Source organism: Mercenaria mercenaria, chromosome 10 (assembly GCF_021730395.1).
Source record: "Mercenaria mercenaria strain notata chromosome 10, MADL_Memer_1, whole genome shotgun sequence".
NCBI lineage: Eukaryota > Metazoa > Mollusca > Bivalvia > Venerida > Veneridae > Mercenaria > Mercenaria mercenaria.
This window is the reverse complement of record NC_069370.1, coordinates 25628539-25653905: the sequence shown is the minus strand read 5'-3', so window position 1 is coordinate 25653905 and position 25367 is coordinate 25628539. Positions and strand designations below refer to the sequence as shown.

General features: G+C 36.6%; 1 protein-coding gene across 2 annotated transcripts in view; it reads right to left on the bottom strand.

The window, feature by feature from the left end:
• Positions 1–4820: 4820 nt before the first annotated feature.
• Positions 4821–25367, bottom strand: part of LOC123559602 (BAG family molecular chaperone regulator 1-like) — a 71538-nt gene continuing 50991 nt past the window's right edge. Inside the window, exons 4-7 of one of the 2 annotated variants that reach the window (XM_045351571.2) lie at positions 24495–24608; positions 22895–23065; positions 19702–19737; positions 4821–9664 (exon numbers count right to left, since the gene is read on the bottom strand). In XM_045351571.2, coding sequence (XP_045207506.2) covers positions 9626–9664; positions 19702–19737; positions 22895–23065; positions 24495–24608 — 360 coding nt within the window. In that variant the 3' untranslated portion in view covers positions 4821–9625. Of the gene's footprint in view, positions 9665–19481; positions 19738–22894; positions 23066–24494; positions 24609–25367 lie in introns of those variants that run through there. The other variant, XM_045351572.2, reaches the window with a different exon arrangement.

Here is a 25367-nt window from a genome sequence, read left to right as displayed (position 1 = left end):
ATATTATATTATTCAGATGGGGGAAATACATTTACTACCAATTTGCAGGAAAGCAGCAATGTGCATATACAAATGATAACTAAATAGTATCTCAATATGACTTTTGTATACACAGCTATGGCTACAGAACAACAGACAAATGGACAAGGACAATGTCAACACTGCATGTATATCCCTCAGACATCAACAGGGGATATACATCTCTAAAACATGACATTTTCAATTTGATTGTTATCTTTAGAACATTTAAGCTGTAACTTTGAGTGAAATTTCTTCATTCAAACTAAGGATACTGTATTTACATGTCCATCCACAAGACTTCCAGTAAGACTTAAACACAACTTAACTCACAACAAATTTAATATTGCAAATAAAAGAGAAATTTCAGAAGTCCATAAAACCTGTAACCATATGCATTGCAACTTAGTTTACACTTGTTAGTTTAATTCTAAATCCGTGAAAATTGTTATCAAAATGGGAAATTCCCCTTACATTAAAAATATCATACTTCAACTGTTGAAAATGCTCACCGAAGGTATTTAACTTTACTAGATATATAAATTTATTGTGTATGAAGTGCTACATTCATAATCAAATCTCAGGCAGTAACAGCTGGTGGTAGTACACATTTTTGCTGTGTTCAGCTATACATGTATACAGCCTGTTTTGTTTTTAACCTAATGCATAGTATTGTTCATACACATAAATATGTTAATTTTACGTTGACATAAACTATATGTAGCATTTGATCATGTTTTCAGATATTTTATTTGGATCTAGTATAACTTTAAAAGCATTAAACACCTAGAAATTAAACTGCACCGACTCGGCCTCTGATTCTTAACGCCTCCTCTGCAGTGTTGGCTCTTCCTCTCCATCAACAGACACATTCTCAGATAACCTGCCTGGTCAATTGATATATTAAAAAGTCAAATGTTTTACTTCTGATTTGTATTACCAGCAGTGTAAACGATGTAGTGCCCAAGTGTGAATTTTTACCAGCTACACTAAATTGAACGGTTTTCAAAATAAATAGGTTCAAGTTTGATATGATGTTCTTAGAAATAATAAATTTTGCGACAAGACTAACATTTATTTATGTGCATATGATACGAGTTGTTGCCACAGAAGTATGTCTTAATATTTGTTTAATATATGTTATTGTATTGATATTGTTATATAACTTTTAGTTTTGGACAAATAAAATAAAGGAAATATTTGTTGTTAATGTCATTATTAAGATATTCTCTTTTTACTTAAAAAAACAAGAGGGTCATGATGACCCTATATCGCTCACCTGATAAACTTGGCCTAGGAATCATCAAACATTCTGACCAAGTTTCATGAACATGGAGTCATAGATGTGGCCTCTACAGTGTGAACAAGCTTTTCTTTTGATCGGAGTGGTGACCTAGTTTTTGACCCCACATGATCCAGTGTCTAACTTGGCATGGGAATCATCGAGAAAAACATTCTTACCAAGTTTCATGAAGGTAAGGTCATAAATATTGCCCAGTTTCAAACTTGGCCTAGGAATCATCAAGATAAATATTCTGACCAAATTTCATAAAGATGGGGTCACACACATGGCCTCAAGAGTGTTAACAAGCTTTTCCTTTGATTTGACTGGGTGACCTAGTTTTTGACCCCATCTGACCCAGTTTTGAACTTGGCCTAAGAATCATCAAGATAAATACTCTGACCAAGTTTCACGAAGATAGGGTCATAAATGTGGCCTCTAGGTTGTTAACAAGCTTTTCCTTTGATCTGACCTGATGACCTAGTTTTTGACCCAACATGACCCAGTTTCAATCCAGGCCTAGAGATCATCAAGATAAACATTCTTTGCAAGTTTGTATCAAATCGAAGCATAAATGAAACCTCTATATGGCTGAAAGGGCCAAAATAGAAAATTTTGCAACTTTCAGGAGCAGTAACTCTTAGAACTCCTGATGGAATGTAGCCAGTTTTTGAAAGGAACCGAGATCTTATTTTGACTTAAGTTGTAAGTTTGGTTAAAATCAAATATAAAATGTCACTTCTTTCATATTCACAGGGTAAAAAGTAATGTTCATGCCATGTTAACATTTGACTGCCAAGTGCGACTTTGAGCTAGGGGTCTGAAAGCTGTGCATGACACATCGTCTTATTATGAGGTACATTTGTGCCAAGTAATATTAAAATCCCTTTATGGATGGCAGTTACGGACCGGACTGGAAAAAAAGCCCTGTTGACCTTTGACCTCCAATTATGACCTTGACCTTTGAGCTAGGATCTGGGTTTTGGGCATGACACACTGTCTCATCATGGGGAACATTTATGCCAAGTATTATTAAAATCCCTTCATGGATGAAAGTTATGGACTGGACACGAAATTGCAGACGGACAGACTGAAAAGCGCATTCCTATAGTCCCTGAAACTGATTTTCAACCAGTAGGGGACTAAATTAAATAAAATGTTTATTCATCAGATTCATTATGAAAGTGTTTGTATCTTCACAAAGTCTGTACTTACAATCAATATTATGCCTGTATATACTAGGCTTTCATCATTAATACGCCAGACTTCACTACGCGTGCTATCTACATAATGCCGTTTACCATAGATAAAAATTAGGGATGGCAATGAATAGCAATTATGGTATTCGAATATTCGGTCAGCCTTCCGAACGAATATTCGGTCATCAAATGATCAACAAATCAACTCAAAATCTTATGAATTTATCGTACCCTTAGCAGCGCTCTGCATTAATTCTACTTTCGATTACACCGAAAGTAATTCAGACATTGACGAATTAAGACTGACTTACCGTTCTCATCGCTTGTTCATCTTTTTGAATATAAAATATTTGTTATTTGCCTCCATTTACATACAATCTATATAGGTTTTACTTATTTTTACATGTTTTTACAGGGATGTAGCCCTCCCATAAATAAGGTTCTCTCCACACATTACACGTAGCCGACCTCTTATCGGAGGATCGCGTGAAATACTTTAAAAAGACAGGCGGCATTGCTTGCATTTTGACAGTAGATTCACGTAATAGCATCAACAATATTCTCGATTAAACGGGGTGTAAAATTAAGACTGTGGGGGTGGGGGAGTCTTGTAAAAGATAAATTTTGCTTAACTTTACCCTCTGTCTGAATATTGAGTAGATTCTACTATTTTTTACATATGAAATGCATTTATTATCAAGAGGAATCCGTTTAACATCAAAATAATATTCATCACATTTGACTTGTTTACAACACTTTTCAGCATTTTTCTTTACTGAAATACATCTGGAATCGACTTTGATTGAAATCCGAGTCATTAATTCAAGTGCTTTCTGATGATTTTTAATTATATGTTCGCACCTATCGAAAACATGGCGATTTGTAACGGATTTACATCAATTGGGGACTAATAAAATTTCTAAAGGTAAGCAATTAGCGGTACTTACTACAGGGTACGATGTCATCACCATAGCGATGTACAATATCGGCACGCTAATATACAAAGTGACACGTCTGACAGCGACGGAAGCCATTTTCGCGCGTATTTACTATGAAAGCGAATTTTGGTAAATTAGATAAACAAACATACTGGTTCTTGCATTTGGTTTTTATTTATTTCTTATGATTTTATATTTTTTTCCGAATATTCGAATAGTGAAACAGTATTCGAATATTCGTGTCATGAACGAATATTCGAATATTCGTTGCCATCCCTAATAAAAATAATATTTGATGTGCAATGATGACATTTTGAGAAACATGTGATTGCTAAGTTTCGTGTGACTTCACCACAAAAAATGACAAAATGACACAAGCTTCTCAATTCAAACTGATAACCAAAGGTGCACTTAAACTTTAACCTGAAATTCTAAGTAAAAAGGGTGGATAATTCATGAAATATTGGTGCCAGAGTTATTTACCTTGTGCCATATGTTGTGAGTGATGAGGAATAACTATTTTAAGTTTGAAGCAAATCCATCAAGTAAAAACAAAGATAGAGAAAGTGCATCAAAACTTTAACCAAGAGGACAAAGAAAGATGCCGACGCCGGGTTGAGTAGGATACCTCTCCATACTTCGTATAGTTGAGCTAATTAACCAACTGGTTGATTTTTTCACCGGGGAAAAAACTAACTAGGGGAAAAACTGGGCTGTTACACCAGCACCATTTTAACATCTTTGAAAGTGGGCCACCCACAGACCATTTGTCTGTTTCATATTTATTTGGGTTTTACGGCGCACAAACAGTATATATGATAAACAAGAAGATATTTTAAGTTTCTTCTATATACATATGCGGAAAAATGACCATGCCCTCTGGTGGTAGAAGGTCACACAAGGACCATTTGTGTGAAATTATTCTAAAATCGGGCCAGCATTTTCACACAAGATTTTTGAAGTTTCCACTATATACACATAGAGAAGAGGACCACCTAAGGAACATCCAGGCCAAGTTTTATCAAAATCCATTCAGTGGTTTTGGAGAAGATGTCCGTGAGGGGTCTGGATCTTGCGCATGACACGTCATCTCATTGTGGGGAACATTTATGCCAAGTAATTTCAAAATCCCTTCATCAATGGCAGAGTTATGGACTGGACACGAAACAGACCCTGTTAACCTTTGATTTCTAAGTGTGACCTTGACCTTGGAGCTAGGGTCTGGGTCTTGCGCATGACATGTTGCCTTATTATTGTAAACATTTATGCCAAGTTATTTCAAAATCCCTTCATGGATGGCAGAGTTACATACCGGACAAGAATTTTCACGGACGGAGGCACAGACAGTGCGATTTTCAAGGGGCATAAAAAAAAAACAGCGAGAGTATTTTTGCATTTTATTTCAGTTTATATTTCAACTCTCACGTGTTTTAGAAAAGTAAACACAACATACTTTTCTAACTTATCCCAATATTTCTTTAACAACATAACAAGAGGGCCATAGTGGCCCTATATCGTTCACCTGTGTTTAATTGCTTGCTTGAACAGTTGCAAGTTTCTACTAAATAACTAAACAAGAGGGCCATGATGGCCCTATATCGCTCACCTGTTATCATTGCACTTAAGGACAAGTCTTCAAGGTCAAAAGATCAAAATAGAAATCAGTCAAAAGAATTATGAGAAAATATAGTTGAAATTTTCTTTAAGTAACTTTAAAAACAAGTTTTGAAAACTTTTTGTAGAGGTCCACTAGGCAATGCTACATGTCAAATATCTAAGCTCTTCTGGTTTATTTTTAGAAAATTTTGAAGATTTTTCTATGTACAATCAAGTAACCCCATGGGGCAGGGTCAATTTGACCCCAGGGGTCATGATTTGAATAAACTTTGTAAAAGTCTAATAGGCAATGCGACATGTCAAATATCTAAGATCTAGGCCTTCTGGTTTATTTTTAGAATTTTTTTTAAAGATTTTCCTATGTAAAATCAAGTGACCCCTAGGGCGGAGTCAATTTTGACCCCGGGGGACAAGGTTTGAACAAATTTTGTAGAGGTCCACTAGGCAATGCCACATGTCAAATATCTAATCTCTAGGCCTTCTAGTTTATTTTTAGAAATTTTTTGAAGATTTTCCTATGTAAAATCAAGTGACCCCTGGGGCGGGGTCAATTTTGACCCAGGGGGTCATGATATGAACAAATTTTGTAGAGGTCCACTAGGTAATGCTACATGTGAAATATCTAAGCTCTAGGCCTTCTGGTTTATTTTTAGAAAACTTTTGAAGATTTTCCTATGTAAAGTCAAGTGACCCTAGGGCGGGGTCAATTTTGACCCCCGGGTCATAATTTGAACAACTTTAGTAAAGGTCCACTAGGCAATGCTACATGTCAAATATCTAAGCTCTAGGACTTCTGGTTTTTGAGAAGAAGATTTTTTAAATATTTTCCTATGTAAAATCAAGTGACCCCTGGGGAGGGGTCAATTTTGACCCCGGGGGCCATGATTTGAACAAATTTTGTAAAGGTCCACTAGGCAATGCTACATGTGAAATATCTAAGCTCTAGGCCTTCTGGTTTATTTTTAGAAATTTTTTGAAGATTTTCCTATGTAAAATCAAGTGACCCCTGGGGCGGGGTCAATTTTGACCCCTGGGTCATGATTTGAAAATTTTAGTAGAGGTCCACTAGGCAATGCTACATGTCAAATATCTAAGCTCTAAGGCTTCTGGTTTTTGAGAAGAAGATTTTTTAAGATTTTCTTATGTAAAATCAAGTGACCCCTGGGGCGGGTCAATTTTGACCCCAGGGTCATGATTTGAACAAACTTGGTAGAGGTCCACTAGGCAATGCTTCACACCAAATATCTAAGCTCTAGGGCTTCTGGTTTTTGAGAAGAAGATTTTTAAAGTTTTTCCTTTCGGTTGCCATGGCAACCAGAGTTCTGCATGGAATTCAATTCTTTGAACAATTTTGAAAGGGGGCCATCCAAGGAACATCCCTGTGAAGTTTCATCAAAATTGGCCTGTTGGTTTAGGAGATGTTGTTTAAAGGAAAGTGTGGACGGACGGACGGACGGACGCCGGATGGTGAGCGATCACAATACCTCACCCTGAGCAGTTTGTGCTCAGGTGAGCTAATAAATACAGGCAGGTTATGTATTTGTGTTGTTTTTTTGTTGTGGGTGGGGGGTGAAGTGGGGGGTGGTCAAGACATTTGGGAAATGATGTGATATGACAATACCAAATACGAAGATTCTTAGTTTCCAAAACATAAATAAGGGGAGATTTTTTTTTTTAAGTTTCCACTATATACATATAGGGAAAATAAACCATGCCCTCTGGTGGCCATGTTTTTTGAGGAACCAGAATAACTTGAACAATCTTGATAGATGATCACACAAGGACCATTTGTGTGAACTTATTTCAAAAAAGGAACAGCTGTTTCATACAAGAAGAATTTTAAAGCTTTCACTATATACATATTGGAAAAAGAGACACACCTCCTGGCGGCCATGTTGTTTTTTTGTGTGTGTTTGGGTTAATGTCTTTTTCAACAATTTTTCAGTTATATAAACGATGGTGTCTACGAGTGTATGTCAAAATCCCCTCCACTGAAAAATGACTGGGAGTTACAAAATCCCCTTCATACTTTTGCAGGGGGTATCATAATCCCCTCTGTGATTTTCATTATAGATATATAGATATCAGTGCCCCAAATTAAATTATGTTTGCTAAAGGCATTGTATATACGTGCTTTATGTAATAGACTTTTAAACTGTGTATAGTTGTATTTGAACTTGATGAAATAAGTAAAAATCACAGAGGGGATTATGATACCCCCTGCAAAAGTATGAAGGGGATTTTGTAACACCCTGTCATTTTTCAGTGGAGGGGATTTTGATCAAGGGGATTTTGATTGTCTCCCAGTACTTGTAGCAGTGAGCACAATGCCCAACTTTATAGTGCTGCCCCACTGGAATATCACGCCGTAGACACGTGACATGGTATGTCCATTCCTAGCACTATCCTCTTAAAGCTAATAATACCATTTTTCACAACTTGGCTATGACGCAACCAGGGATTGAATCCACGACCTCCGACACTCAAAGCGTGCTATCGAGGTGGATGAATCTGTACAATGCTCATGGTGAGCTATTGTGATCACACTGTATCCGTCATCCGTCCGTCGTGAACAATTGTGTTTAAAAGACATCTCCTCCATAACCATTGAATGGATTTTGATGAAACTTGGCATGGATGTTCCTTGGATGGTCCTCTACCAAAGTTGTTCAAATGGTTCCGCTTGGTTGCACATGGGGACAGCTAGAGCTAAGAATAGTGAAACAGTATTCAAAGATTCGTGTAATGAATGAATATTTGAATATTTGTTGCCATCCCTAGATAATACATACCAAATATCAAATCCCTATCCCCCCCCCCCCCCCCCTTTTTTTTGTACTTGAAGATAGGGCAATATTTGACCCTAGGGGGTAATTTGAACACTCTTGGTAGAGGACCACTAGATGATGCTACGTACCAACTATCAAAGCCCTAGGTCTTGTTGTTTTAGACAAGAAGATTTTTTAAAGTTTTTCCTATATACAGTTGAACTTCGATGGCTCGAACTCGGATCTTTCGAACACCCGGGATCGCTCGAACTCTTTGCCCGGTCCCGAATTTATTCCTTCTTTATTCTATATAGTTCTACCTCGGATCGCTCGAACTTCGAAAATTCGAACTCTCGAACACATTTGGTGGTCCCCTTGGCTTAATTACAGTGATAATTACACCTATTCTGTCGAACGGACAATTTGTCGCCGGAATGGCTTGTGTTTACAAAGTTTTTCACACCTTTGCCTGACATTCGCCAAGCTTCCCCTTCCCGGCGTAATTTTCACACGCTTATGTAATTAGCGTCGTTATACGACAAACAAATTAAACAAAGTGACTTTCGTTCATTACAATGCTTTAATGGGCTTTGTTTTATACGATTAAAATTATCTAAAATAATTGAGCAAAGTCTGTCTTTTTTTTCTGTATAAAATCGGGAGATTCGATGTCCACTTTTATACTGCTTTAGCATGTCTGAACAACTTAGTAAAGGACCTGGAAACGGGCGGATAGCTAAGTCGGCTACTGGAAAGCAATATATTTGATAATATTTGTACTGAACTATGATTCATAAATGTTTGCTATTCATGTCTTTCTTATTTGATGCTGTCTTCACCAAATTCTTATAATTGTATTAGTGTTTTATCTGTGTTTTATTTTCGTATCTATGTCATGTTTGTAAATAAATAATAAAGCATATTGCAGCGTTTGTTTTTTATTTATTATCATATCATACACACATTTAGGTACAATATGGCAATATATTACGACGTAAAATTTGTAACATATCATGCCCTCGAATTCCCGAATTCAAAATGGCCGCCATTTGGATGGCTCGAACAACGAAAAACTCGAACTAATTTCCACTGGACCCTCGAGTTCGAGCCATCGAAGTTCGACTGTAAGTCTATATAATATTTTTTAAAGTTTTTTACTTTTGGTTGCTATGGCAACCAGAGTTCTAAATAGAATTCAATTTTTTAAGCAATTTTTAAAGATCATTCAAGGGACATCTCTGTGAAGTTTCATCAAAATTGCCCTTGTGGTTTTAGATATTGTTTAAAGGGAAATGTGGCCGGATGCAGGATGGTGAGCGATCACAATAACTCGCCCCCGAGCACTTTGTGCTCAGGCGAGCTTAAAAGTAAACTGTCATAAAATGTCTTCTGTCTAGAGGTTTCTGATATGAGATAAGCTTTGGCACCATTTAAACCAGCACCACAGGTATCTCCATGCAAGTTTTGTCGTCTGCAAGTCTGTGTCACCCAGACGTTTGAACCATAAATATATACATTATGTATTCTCTGGATGTTTTGTCATCTGCAAGTCGGTGTCACCAGACGTTTGAAGCATAAATCTATACATTATGTATTCTCTGGATGTTTTGTTGTCTGCAAGTCTGTGTCACCCTGACGTTTGAAGCATAAATCTATACATAATGTATTCTCTGGATGTTTTGTCGTCTGCAAGTCTGTGTAACCCAGACATTTGAAGCTTAAATCTATACATAATGTATTCTCTGTGGATGTCTTGTTTTCTACAAGTCTGTGTCACCCAGATGTATGGCATACATCTATACATTATGTATTCTCTATAGATGTTTTAGAATCATCCTGCAACTGAAAACACGAAGGAATGTGAATACTTTACATATTTCAATGTAAATATCATTTTCTAATGTCTATTTTAAGGTAACAAGAAATAACTTCTGAAACACCTGGGCGTGGCCTACATTGACCCCAGGGTCATGATTTGAACAATCTTGTTTGAGAACCACTAGAGCATGCCACATGTCAAATATCTAAGCTCTGGGTCTTAAGGTTTCAGAAAAGAATATTTTTAAAGATTTTTCCCTATATAAGCCAATGTAAACACAATGTTGACCCTGGGGTGCAGTCAATGGGTCATGAGTTGAACAAACTTGATAGCTGACCACTAGACAATATTAAATGCCTTATGGTTCTGGACAAGAAATATTTTAAAGATTTTTCCTATATAAGTCAATGTGAAACAAGGGAACTCACCCCGGGTGTGATATATATTGACTCCAGGGTCATGATTTGAACAATCTTGGTAGAGAACCACTAGAGCATGTCACATACTAAATATCTGAGCTCTTGGCCTTATGGTTTAAGACAAGAATTTTTTTTAAAGTATTTTCCCAGTACAAATCAATTTAAACCGGTTGTAGGACATTTGCCCCACAGGACATTTGCCCCCCCAATGAAAAAATGTACTACCAGACATTTGCCCCCCCCCTCCCCCCCTCCCCAGTTGAAATGGCAGATAGGACATTTGCTCCCCACTTCTTATTTTTAGAATGGACATTTGCCCCCCAATATTTTTGTCCTATGTGCCAGTAGATATACTGTGTTTTATGTTGTTTTATTATCAAAATTACTCTAAAAGGCAATTTTCATTAAAAAAAAAAATATTTTATTGATAAAAATTTGATGAATATGTTAATTACATTCAGGTGTTAAGGTAAATTATAGCCTATTATTGAGTTATAAAAGTGCTCATAACAATGTTATAATTTTTTAATTTGTGCAATGTTTTTAACACTCAGACTTGTTAATTTTGCAATTATCTACTAGAAAGATGTAAGAAACAAGGACATTGTTATCTGCAATATGATAATTATCTTCTACTAAGTTCCTAAAGAATCACTAGGGGACAAAAATATTGGGGGGCAAATGTCCGTTTCAGAAGTAAGCACTGGGGGGCAAATGTCCTATCTACCATTTCAACTGGGGGGCAAATGTCCAGCAGTCCACTTTTTTATTGGGGGGCAAATGTCCAGATCCCATTTAAACCATGTGACCCCCAGGGCAGGGCCATTTTTAACCCCAGGGGAATAATTTGTACAGTCTTGGTAAAGGACTACTATACAATGCTACATACCAAATAGCCAGCCCGCTTAGCTCAGTAGGGAGAGTGTTGGTCTACGGATCACGGGGTTGAGAGTTTGATCCCCAGGCGAGGCGTATGTTCTCTGTGACAATTTGATAAAAGACATTGTGTCTGAAATCATTTGTCCTCCACCTCTGATAATTCATGTGGGGAAGTTGGCAGTTACTTGCGGAGAACAGGCTTGTACTGGTACAGAATCCAGGAACACTGGTTAGGTTACATGACTGAAATACTGTTGAAAAACGGCATTAAACCCAAAACAAACAAACATACCAAATATTTAAGCCCTAGGCTATGTGGTTTTGTGCATGAAGATTTTCAAAGTTTTCCCTATAGAAGTCTATATAAACCATGTGACCCCCAGGGTGGGGCCATAGTAGACCCCAGGGAGATAATTTGAATAATATTAGTAAAGGACTACTTTAGAATGCTACATATTAAATATCAAAGCCCTAGGCCATGTAGTTTTGTATTAGAAGATTTTCCCTATTTAAGTCTACATAAACCCTGTAACCCCTGGGCGGGGGCCATATTTGACCCTAGGGGGATAATTTGAACACTCTTGGTAGAGGACCACTAGGGGGAAAATTTTAACAATTTTGGTAGAGGGCCATTAGATGATGCTACATACCAAATGTCAAAGCCCTAGGTCATGTGGTTTTGGACAAGAAGATTTTCAAAGTTTTTCCTATGTAAATCTATATAAACCATGTGACCCCCAGGGCGAGGCCATATTTGACCCTAGGGGGATAATTTGAACTTACTTGGTAGATGACCATTAGATGATGCTACATACCAAATATCAAAGCCCTAGATCCTGTGGTTTTGGACAAGAAGATTTTCAAAGTTTTTCCCTATATAGCTCTATATAAAACATGTGACCCCCACCCTGGGGTGGGCCATATTTGATCCTAGGGGATAATTTGATCATTCTTGGTAGAGGACCACTAGATGATCCTACATACCAAATATCAAAGCCCTGTGGTTTTAGACAAGAAGATTTTCAAAATTTTTCCTACATAAGTCTATATAAACCATGTGACCCCAAGGGCAGGACAATATTTGACCCTAGAGGGATAATTTGAACAATTTTGGTAGAGGACCACTAGCTGATGCTAAATACCAAAGCTCTAACCCTGTGGTTTTGGACAAGAAGATTTTTAAAGATTTTCATTTTGGTTGCCATGACAACCAGAGTTCTGTAGGGAATTCAATTCTTTGAATAATTTTTAAAGAAGGCTATCTAAGGAACATCCCTATGAAATTTCATTAAAATTGGCCTGGTTGTTTAAAGGAAAATTTTGACGGACGACGTACGACGGAAAGCGCCGGACAATCACTGACCACAATAGCTCACCTTGTGCACAAGTGAGGTAATAAAGTCCTATGAAGATCAGGTAGAAAATGTGGCCACAATGCCTTTCTATGATTTGACCTAGTGACCTTGTTTTTAACCTTGATAATCCAGTTTCAAACTTGACCTAGATTTCTAATAGCCAAACATTCTGACAAAGTTTTATCAAGTAGAAAATGTGGCCTCTTAGGTGTTAAAAAAGATATTAGTTAATTGTAAATGTCACAGTTTGTTGAATTTCATTAGCATGAAATTGATGCATATCTTTGAAACAGCTGAAATCATTTCTTTGCACATTAACCTTAGGCTTTTATAAGAACTGGGAACCCCTCTTCAAGTGTTTAGTGTCTTAGCCTGAAATCTACACTTGTGTAATTAATTGCTTCAGATTTATAAAAAAATTGAGAACCAGTTTTGTACTTAAATTTATATCAAAATCCCTTGGTGGATGACAGATTTATAGACCAGATGAAATTGCAGACAGACGAAATGACAGAATGATGGAATGATAGACAGCAGAAGAGTGTAATCCTATAGTCCCCGAAACTGGCTTTCAACCAGTAGGGGACTTATAATTATTTCAAGTCTGAATCAAATGTCTTCTGTAAATACAGAGATATCATAAAGTGCATCAAAATTAACCTAAAATACTAAGTAACAAGAGGGTCATTGACCCTAGAGCGCTCACCTGTGTACAAGGCTTCAAGTGTGTTTGTACAAGTACAGAGTTAGGTTTCTTCTATGTTAGCCTATATTATATACATGTCACACACACTTTTGAACCTAGGGCAAGAATTTGAACAATTATGGTAGACATTACAAATCTGATATCACATGCCAAATATCAAGGCTCTAGCTATTATTGATTCAGAAAAGAAAAGTGACCACGCCCTCTGGCAGCCATATTTTTTGACGAATCGGAATAATTTGAATAATCTTGGTAGAGGGTCACACAAGAACCATTTGTGTAAAATTATTCTAAAATCGGGCTAGCAGTTTCACACAAGAAGATTTTTAAAGTTTCCACTATATACATATAGGGAAAAGTGACCACGCCCTCTGGCGGCCATGTTTTTTGACGAATCGGAATAATTTGAACAATCTTGGTAGATGGTCACACAAGGACCATTTGTGTAAAATTATTCTATAATCGGGCAAGCAGTTTCACACAAGAAATTTTTTAAAGTTTTAACTATATACATATAGGGAAAAGTGACCACACCCTCCAGCAGCCATGTTTTTTGACGAATCGGTATTGAACAACCTTGGTAGAGGGTGACATAAGGACCATTTGTGTGAAATTATTTTAAAATCAGACCATCAGTTGAGGAGGAGATGTTGTTTGAAGTTTTTTCCTATTTTTAGCTCTGGCAGCCCCTATGTGCAACCAAGCAGAACCGTTTGAACAACTTTGGTAGAGGACCACCCAAGGAACACCATGGCCAAGTTTCATTAAAATCCATTCATTGGTTTTGGAGCAGATGCTGTTGTTGACATCACAAATGTTGATGACGGACGGACGGACAACGGACACAGCGTGATCACAATAGCTCACCATGAGCACTTTGTGCTCAGGTGAGCTAAAAAGGGGGCATAATTTGTGAAAAAATTGGTGCCAGAGCTATGGACCTTGTGTCATATGATGTGGATGATGATGTGGAATAACTATTTCAAGTTTAGATCCATTCTGTAATAACAGAGATGTAGTGAAAGTGCAACAAAACTTTAACCTAAAATTCTAACGAATAAGGAGGGATAAATCATGAAATATTGGTGCCAGAGTTATGAAACTTGTGTCATATGATGATGAGGAATAACTAGTTTAAGTTTCAAGCAAATACAGTTTAAACAGTGATTAAGTGAAAGTGCATCAAAATTTGAAGGTGTGGACGCAGACGCCAGTGCTGAGTGAGAAGGAAAGCACTCCATATACTTTGTACAGTCAAATAAAAAGTATGTACATGGGTGAAATTTAGAAAACCTTGTCACCATCATAGGGGTTACAAATTCTGTCAGATCTACAACAAGATGGCCCTAGTTCGCTCATCTGTGTAACACACCATAACAGTGTAAACATGTTTTACCTAGTGATTTCATGGAGACAAATATTCTGACCAATTTTCATTAAGATTGGACAAAAAAAACGTGGCCTCTTGAGTGTAAAGAAGCATTTTCTTTGATTTGACCAAGTTACCTAGTTTTTTTTACCCCATATGACCCAGATGTGAACTTGTCTAAAATTTCATGAAAACAAACATTCTGACAAAGTTTCGGGAAGATTGGAGCAAAAAAGTGGCCTCTAGTGTATACAAGCTTTTCTAATGATTTGACCTAGTGACCTAGTTTTTGACACCACGTGACCCAGATTTGAAATTGTCCAAGACTTCATGATAACATTCTGACCAAATTTTATGTAGAATAAAAAATGTGCCCCGTAGGGTGTAAAAAAGCTTATTCTTTGATTTGACCTGGCGACCTAGTTTTTGACCCCACATAACCCAGATAAAAATTCATGCGATATTTCATGCAGACAAACATTCTGACCAAGTTTCATGCAGATCAAATGAACAAGAGTTGATTTGATTTGATGACCTAGTTTCTGACCCCATATGACCAAGTTTCAAACTTGGCCTAGAAATCATCAAGATAAACATTCTGACCAAGTTTCAAGACGATAGGGTCATAAATGTGGCCTCAAGGTTGTTAACAAGCTTTTCCTTTGATTTGACCCGATGACCTAGTTTTTGACCCGACATGACCAAGTTTCGATCCAGGCCTAGAGATCATCAAGATAATCATTCTGTGCAAGTTTGTATCAAATCAAAGCATAAATGAAACCTCTATATGGCTGAAAAGGGCCAAAATAGACAATTTTGCCTCTTTCAGGGGCAGCAACTCTAGAACCCATGATGGAATCTAGCCGGTTTTCGAAAGGAACCGAGATCTTATTGGATCTGACAGTATCATCATGGAATCCAAGATTTATTGTTGTTGAAGATATTTTGCAGTTTGTGTCTAATCAAACCGTAAATAAAGTCTCTATATGGCTGCAAAAGCCAAAATAGCAAATTTTGGCCCTTTAAAGGGCCATAACTCTGCAACCCATGACAGGATCTGGCCAGTTTTCGAAAGGAGCCGAGATATTATGCCAATACAACTTGTGTACAAGTTTTATTAAAGTTGATCACAAAATGTGGTCTCTATCGTGTTCACAAGCCAAAAATGGCAAATTCTGGCCCTTTAAGGGGCCATAACTCTGGAACCCATGATGGGATCTGGCCAGTTTTTGAAAGGTACCGAGATATTATGCCAGTAAAAGTTGTTTGCAAGTCTGATTAAAGTTGATCACAAAAAGTGGTCTCTATCGTGTTCACAAGCCAAAAATAGCAAATTTTGGCCCTTTAAGGGGCCATAACTCTGCAACCCATGATGGATTCTGGCCAGTTTTCGAAAGGAACCAAGATTTTATGCCAATACAACTTGTGTGCAAGTTTTATTAAAGCTGATCACAAAATGTGGTCTCTATTGTGTTCACAAGCCAAAAATGGCAAATTCTGGCCCTTTGTTAAGGGGCCATAACTCTGGAACCCATGATGGGATCTGGCCAGTTTTCGAAAGGAACCGAGATATCATGCCCATACAAGCTGTGTGCACGTTAAATTAAAATCAAAAACAAAATGTGGTCTCTATCGTGCTCACAAGGAAACTGTGAACGGACGGATGACGGACGGATGGACGGACAACGGCGATCACAAAAGCTCAACTTGCTAAAAATCTAACTGATCATCTGCTAAGTCATACTTGGCCTCTTATGTACAAATACACTTCCCAGCAAGTGTGTGTGTGTTCGGGTTTAACGTCTTTTTCATATAAACGACGGTATCTACTTGTAGCAGTGAGCACAATGCCCAACTTTATAGTGCTGCCTCACTGGAATATCATGCCGTAGACACATGGCATGATACCCCACCCAGTCACATTATACTGACACCGGGCTGACCAGTCCTAGCACTATCCTCTTAATGCTGAGCGTCAAGCGAGGAAGCTACTAGTACCATTTTTTACGTCCTTGATGGTAGTAGTAGCTTCCTCGCTTGGCACTCAGCAAGTAATTTATCAACTGACTATATGGTATTAATGTAACACATGTGCACTATGTATAACTACATGCTATATTTTTGGACATTTTAGTTAGTGAGGAAACTCTAACTTGTGCAATTTATGTAGATGATGAGTGATTACTGTTAAATCATTTAATTTCATGGGCAAGAAATTTTGTGACTTTGACAAAAAAAGATATTTCTAAGTGTATTAATTCATAGATTCCAACTTTTGAACACATGATACTACATCAACACGATATTAACAATAAATTACCGTGAAATAGATGTTCTGCAACATCAAAAGGACGTAACATTAAATGGCAGGTTCTTACATGTGATCAATACATAATATTGCATAATGAACAAAGAAACAAATACAACAAAGCCAAACATATAAGATCCAGGATGCAAGTATTTTCATAGAAAATATATAAAACACGAAATATTGGTAAAATGGAAGAATGCTCCCTGAAATATATTATTAAATTAAAGCAAAAATGCAGAATTCAATGACTGTGTACGTAAGTAATGACTAGTCTTTAAAGTCAAAAGAAACTTCTTAGAACTCCAGCAAGTAGTTGTTGAGAAAAAGTGTGCACAAGATATGTGCATCTCCTCTTTGGACTGAAACTTCCTATGAAGTTTTGCTGAATATCAGCCAAGGGATGCTGAGGAATACTCTGGATAAGAAATGGTACTACAGTGTACTATGCTGTACAATCAAAAGGGCAATAATTCAGTTAAAAAATCATTCGAAACATAATAATAATGTGCATCTCCTTTTGACAGTGAAGCTTCCTATGAAGTTTCGCTAAATTCCAGGCAGTGTTTGCTGAAATACTGTTGACAAGAATTGCGGGATGGACATATGGATGCAGGGGTGACTATACACTTCAGGAAGCATAAAAACTTTTGAACATCAAAGTAATGTGCAATTCACTTGTTCATTGTGATTACATGTTGTGGATTGACTCAATATAAAATGCACAAAGATTAGTTCCCCATGAATATTCATAATTTAACAGTATCAGTATTGTGTTAAACAGTAACACTGATATATAAGAAATTTCCATCAAAAATAAAAGTATTTATTCCCAAACATAACAAAGCAAAGCAAACAAATTAAGTTATCAAAAATAATATATTGTAAACTACTAAAAAGCAATACAATATTAAATCTATAATTAAGAGTAATCAAAATACATTTATATCTCTAACACTGACTTATCATTACAGCTATAAACAAACAAATTCTGTGAATTTATATCCCCGCCGGATAAGTTGTATTGTGAATGAAGAAACTATATTTTGAAAGATATTTAACTTAATTTCCAGAAATACACAAGTTATGTACAAAAGGACCATGCAATGGTTTGATGGTTCCTATTTTTTTACAAAATCAATGGGAAAAACTCTACTCTATAGTGATCTATATTTGTATTAAGTTTCATGAAATTCCATCTGTTACATGGGAATGTATGGATTGTAAAATAATTAAAGGGCAATAACACTGGTTAATGAAGTGATCCTGCTAAAATTGCGCATGTACCACCATCCTGTAGTGATCTATATTTGTGTAGTTTCATGAAGATTCATCAATAGGTTACTTAGATAGTCAAAAAATCCCTATTTTTTACCAAATCAAGGGGAAAAACTATGATTTTACTGGGCCAGGGGGATAATACAATGTGTGAGCAAAGGTCATGTGCTAATTAATTATGTGAGGTTTGGTTATTCTAGCTGAAATGCTTTTTGAATTATAAGCATTTTCACATTTTTGTCCAAATCAAGGGGAAAAACTATGCTTTTACTGAGTCAATGGGTATAATACTATATGTGAGCAAAGCTGTTGCACCAATTAATAATCATGTGAGGTTTGGTGATTCTAGCTGAAATACTTTTTGAATGATAAGCATTTTCATTTTTTTTTACTTAATCAAGGGGAAAAACTATGCCAACTAGAAATGTGTCACAGACACGGATGCCCCCGCAACATGAGAAAGGTCACAGCATAAGTTATTTATAGTAACAACTAAGGAAGTTAATCTGTAAAAAATAAAAAATCCTAGTCACATAAAATCCTTACCAAGCAGATAGGTTAAAATACTTCTCAAATTGGATTAAATGCATTTGTACTACAGAAAATGGGTCTTGTTTTTTCCCTAAGACCAGTAATAAACAGTTACAATATAAGCTATTATAGTACACAAGGGAAGTAATTCTTAACTAGGGATCTGGTCTTGCATGACATTCTGTCTATGAGGTATACTAAGAGCCAACTTACATCAAATCCCTCCATGCATGAAGAAGAAATGCTCAAGACAGTCATTCTTGTATGTGACGTTGGCCTCTAAGTGTGACCTTGACTTAGACCTAGGGACTTGTTTTTGCGCAAGACACATGTTATCCATGCTTATTATTGTGTCAATTATTTGAAATCGTGACCATGGCATGTCAGAGTTATGAACCGGACACGAAGACCACATTAACAGTATATATTAGTGAAATTGGCTAAGTTCAACCAAGGACTGTGACCTGACCTTTGAGCTTGGGAACTGTTGGCATGACACATCGTCTATCCATGCTATTATTTGTGGGCAATATTTTGAAATCGTACCATGCATGTCAAAGTTATGTACCAGACATGAACATCACCCTTTCCCGAACACACAAACAAATACACACACGGACAGGGGTAACACTATATGCTCCCCCCCCACCCCCCATTTTGGCGGGGGCATAGTTAATAATTATGTGAGGGTTGGTGATATAGCTGAAATACTTCTTGACTAAAAATTTTCATTTTATTTTTCAGATCAATGGGAAAAACTGCTTTTACTGGGTCAAGGGGGATAACACTAATTACGAGCAAATGCAATGTGCTAAATTAATAGTTATGTGAAGTTTGGTGATTATAGCTTAAATACTTTTTTAATCATTAGCATTTTCAATTTCAGGCAGACAGATGGATGAACAGCCAGACAGACAACGCCTGAACAACATCCCTATGCCTTGTGCACGGAATAATAAAACTTATGCTAGATAACATTTCATAAGAAACACTGGTTGTTAAAAACAATTTTATAAAATACATTTTACAAACATAGGTAAAAAACAAGGATTTTCAAAGTAAACCAAATCAGAAAGGAATTAATTTGGAAAGTGTCCAGTTTGCTGACAGTTTAGATTCCAATATTATAAAGTGAAGGTGCAGAAAGTGGTGTGCAGATACAGAAGGGAGGTAATCTAGCTACAAAACTTCCCAGCGTGCTAACATATCACTTACTCCTCGGCTAAGTCCATCAATTCTTGTAAGCAGCACCTGCACAAAACACATAAGAAACATATTGACAAAATATTTATCACAAGAGAGTCATTGACCTTAAACGCTCACCTGTGTAAAAGGCTTCGAGTGTATTTGTACAACATAATGATACAAGTACAGAGTTAGGCTTATATAAATTATTATGGATTCAGAGAAGAAGATATTCAACAGGGTACATACAGGCAAGCTCTGGCAAAAATCATCTACTTTCAAGGACTTCTTTACGTAAGGGAGAATACTGACAATTTCAAATATGCAGCATTTAATATTCCCTGTACAGCAGAATTCTTGTAAAACACTAGCTGAGCAATGTCACTGAAAGTCTGTGAAAGTGTGTAGCAGTTCAAAAAATAATCACCACTTAAAACGGCTCAAAGTTGAACACTAACATATTTACAATTGTACATTTTTTCTCTCTAGTTTTGATTTTTTACTGAACATATTTACAACTATTTCTTTTCTGACTATAGTATAACTTCTGCAGAGCAATATCAGACAGACACGGATATTTTGGTTGCTCTGGAGAGGTGTTGTTGTTCAGAGGTTATTAGTTGGAGGTATTGTCAGTTATTCTATTTTAATTTTTACCTAACAAATAGACAAAGCAATACGTTCCCAATTATTAGCTTTATTTCTATAATCTATCAAATGAGCTGAAAAAAATCTTTATTTATTTTACTTTATCAATTATTTTTCTGATAAAAATCAAAGCTTTCTAAAACAGAAATGACTGCACACAATGTATACAGACACATCTATTCCTGATTTCCTCAGTTTTTCATGAGTAAACGCTATTCTCTGTACTCCTTTACAAACTTACCTTTGTCAGTGCAAATATGATAAAGTCATAAATTGGTCAACTTTTTAACAACTTGCGTAATTATGAAATCATCCAAATAAATCAAAAGAAAGAACAATCATGGGTGTTAACAAGCAAATTCATCCTCTGTCTGCATAAATTTCTCATGAAAGTGTAAATGTTTTCGATATATTAATAAAAACTCCTACTAATCTTTTATCCACCATCCTAATGTAATTATTGTATGTACACGATACTGAGTCCCCATGTTCTGTCAGGGAAGCAACCTTTTGCATGTAAATTTTTAGACGTGTCATCAGGCAATTTAGCTGTTCTAAATAAAACCTGCTGGATTTCCATTGTTGCTTCTCAGAGGTAAAAATAAATAACGGCAGGAACACTTTTTTCACTGCTGTTTACCATTGTTGAGAGTAACCGCTCATCAGAGGTTGAAATGAACTAAAAATGAATAGGGGGTGGGTGTGTGTGGAATAACTGTTGCCGTGAGGAGGTAGCCGTTTGTCAGAATTTGTGGGAGGTTATACTGTATCTATGTAGTTTTATTGCTTTTTAAGAGTATCTAATCCTTTGTTAAATTAGTGAGCAGTCATAGATTTCTCTGTCTTCCTGTGCTTGTCTCGTTTAGTGTGAGATCGTAGGGCACTTTCACCCATCCCAGCAATGTCAATTTCTTTTCTGCAAGATCTGCAATATGCTTTGGATTTTTCATTACATTCCCTCAACCAGGGATAAGTTATGGACCTTTCTCGACTAAAAACACTCTTTCCCATACTGATAAACCATCAAACATGCGAAAAACCATCAAACATGCGAAAAACATCAGATTTTAAGCTAAAAGAGGGCACCATTTTTCCACATCCACAAGGGAGTTAACACTTATCAAACAGTACGAATTTTCGTACTCGGCGATTTTGTACCAGGAAGTACAAAGTCTCATAAAATACAGAGATTTTGAGTCTTCTGCTTCTCTTCTGTGTGCCCTAAATTGCCATAGTGCATTGTTTTAACAAGAATTCTGCTCAACCTAGGCAGGAATTATTGAAATTCAAGTACTTCTCAAGTGTTTTTCAAAATAAAACTCATTTTCAAGGAATTTTTAAGACACTCCTTCTTTTTGAAGCACTTTTAGAGCACATTCGAACCTTGTTCAAAGTTTCATTTATATAAGCCTTTATTATATATATATCAAACACATGGACATGGCCATATTTAAACCTAGGACAAAAATTTGAAAAATTATGGTTGACAGTCAAACTCAAGCCAAATATCGAGGCTCTAGCTATTATGGATTCAGAGAAGAAGATTTTCAAAGTTTCTTATATCATTATAAGAATATAGAATACACATGTCACACCCAGTGGCGTGTCCATTTTTGACCCCTTAGTCACATGTCACACTCAGGGATGTGGCAATTTTTGATCCTAGGGCAATAATTTGAATAATTAATGCAGAGAGTCATACCCTGATATCTCAAACCAAATATCAAGGCTCCAGCAATTATCGCTTCAGAGAAGATTATTAAAGTCTGACAACTGAAAACCTGTTTCTAACCATAGCGATCCATATGAATAATATTTCAACAATATTGGTAGAAGGTTACATAAGGACCATTTGTGTGAAACTATTTCAAAATCTAACCAGTGATTTTGGAGGAGATGTTGTTTAAAGAAATTGTAAATGACGGATTGACAGCAGCGTGATCACAATAGCTTACCAAGAGCACCTTGTGCACAGGTGAGCTAAAAATGTTAAGTTGTTTTAACAAACACAATAACACCATTTTTTTGTATCATAACAAGTAATTTGAAATTTTCATATTATAAATGGTTTTAACTACTGGTAAAAGCACTTCTGGTGACAGAAATATCTTGACTATCTAAGAAGAAAAACTGTGATCTTAGAAATGATTTATCTGTTTGTTCTGTACATTTTAAAGTAATATTAATACTTAAAGCATACATTCCAGTTTTAGGACAACTTACGAGATCCACGGATCATTATTTCAGGTTAAATCACCAACAATCAAAAAGCCAGATCATTAAGAAGTGAGAATGCTTAATGAAATGATTTAGAGCAAATGACAGCAAGAACTTGGCAACTGCTGCTTTAGTTCAACCTTCCCTGGAGACAGATACAATGTTCCACAACAGCACCTGCGCACAATTTCATCGTGTTTTCCCTATGCTAAAATGAAACAAAAAATCACAAAACAAAACCCAAACAAAGTTGGTAGGGACAACTCTACTTTATGCTTTTTATCCCAAATTGCTTGTACTCCAAAAAACTGTCCTAAACCAAAAATTCATAGCCTTGTTACAAGAATGAATAACATACCTGTATTTTGTTAACAAGAGATTTCCTTTTACCCCTGGCTCCTTTATTTGCTTCTTCGAAGCTGAGTGCATCTAGCTTCTCCAATAATCTCATTAAAGTTTCTGCTACCCCAGCTAATCGCTTCTCCAGATGTTTGATAGAATCTGCCTGCTGCTCTTTGTTCAGGTAGCCCTATGGATTAAAGAAGAGCCTTATAACTTTTGCATAAAAACTTTCTTTACTTAATGCAGATTGTAAATATGCAGATGACTTGCTACCTTAAATAAAATCACAACAAGTGCTATTTGTAAAACACATATGACCCCCATGATGGGTTATCCCATTTTCAGTCCCGTGATCACTACAAGCTTGACCTTTGATCTACTTAACCTCAAAACAATAGGGGTCATCAGCTTCATATGCCTAATCATGCTATCAAGTCTGAAGGTTCTGGATCGAGTGGTTCTCAAGTTATTAAGCAGAAACCACTTTCAAGGTTCAGGCCCCTGTAACCTTGACCTTTGATTTACTGACCCCGAATACAACAGGAGTCTTCTACTTCAAGTGGTTCTTAAGTTATTGAGGGGAAACCTTTTTCAAGGTTCAAGCCCCTATGACTTGGACCTACAGACCCCAAAAACGATATGGATCATCTTCTTCATAAGCCCAATCATGCTATCAAGTTTGAAGGTTCAGGGTTGAGTGGTCAAGTGGTTCTCAAGTTACTGGGCGAAAACCTTTTTCAATGTTTAGATCCCTGTGTCCTTAATCTTTGTCCTATTGACCCCCAAAACAAAAATTGTAATCTTCTTTATAAGCACAGTCGTTTTACCAAGTTTGAAGGTTCTGGGTCAAGTTTTAAGGTTCTGTGCTGAGTGGGTCAAGTTATTGAGCAGAAACCATTTTCAACGTTCAGGCCCCTGTGATATTGACCTTTGACCTCAAAAACCATAGGAGATATCTTCTTCATAAACCCAATCATGCTATCAAGTTTGAAAGGTCCAGGTCAAGTGGTTTGCAAGTTATTGGGCCAAAACCTTTTTCAATGTTTTGGCCCCTTCGACCTTACCCTTTGACCTATGGACTATCGGGTCATCTACTTGATAAGCCCAATCATGCTACCAAGTTTGAAGGTTCTGGGTCATGTGGTTCTCTAGTTATTCGGCGAAAAACAATTTTCCAGGTTCTGGCACTTGTTATCTTGACCTTGGGCTACAGACCCCAAAAATTATAGGAGTCATCTACTTGAAAAACACTATCCGGCTAACAAGTTTAAAAGTTCTAGGTCAAGTGGTTCTCAAGTTATTAGATGGAAAGTGTTTTCAAGGTTCAGGCCCCTGTGACCTTGACCTTCTGACCCCAAAAAACCACAGGGGTCATCTACTTCATAAGCCCTATCGTGCTACCAACTTGGAAGTTCTGGGTCAAGTGATTCTCAAGTTATATGGTGGAAAACGTTCATTCTACCAACAGACGGACGGACAGACTGGCCGACATACCAACTGACATGACAGACAGTTGCAAAGCACTACACCTTCTTTAGGAAATACATGGGTTCCCCCTTAAAAAGAAAATTTTTTATTGGTTGGCTGGCCACCATTAACTGATATCTATAACTAACTCTGTGAATGCCATCAAGTTCATAGGTGATATCACTGAGCTTCTTCTCCTGTTTTTCCATGTTACTTTCCACTTCATTCATTGCACGTGTTTCCTCATCATCCTGTGGAGTCGGCTGTAATGACAACAATAACAACACTACTATTACAACTGTTGTACAGGGTATTACGCTCTTTGTAACATTTCATGGGTTTGTTGTTGTGAGCACTAAATGTTAAATTAATACAATTAAACAAGTAAACTTCTCAATTTATGATGGAGTATTTAGTGACTCCTATTTAATGATTTATTCATAATGAACATATGGCTATATGAAAATGTAAAACAAGAGCATCGGGTGCCATCGCTTGTCTGCAAGTGCTGGACAGTATGTAAGAAATGTTACAGAATTTCAGAATTTCTAAGCACAAAAAGGGCCATAATTCTGACAAAATGCAGGTTAGAGTTATGGTTCTTGGCCTACATAGTTATCTAATGATAATAAATAAGTGTGCAAAGTTTCAAAGCTGTAGCTCTTATAGTTTTTGAGAAAAGGTGGATCTAAACAAAAATTTTAACCAACTCTGACGATCAAGTGACAATTTTTTTTCAAAAATCAGACAAGCTAATGATAAAAGTAATGAAAACACTATTTGCTTTTTTGTGGATAAGTCTCAGATATCTTGCTTAGGTACCGAGCAATAAGTCAAATGAAAGTATTCACACCATCAGGGTAGCTAACTTAGTAAATCTGATTTGAGGAAGGAAGCTTTTGAAATATCAATGAAGGGGGTAGACAAAATGTCCCTTATATCTGTCAGTATTATCAACCAATCAACTATTATTTATCCTGAAGTAACACATATAGGTGTTGATACACACAGGGTTGAGCATG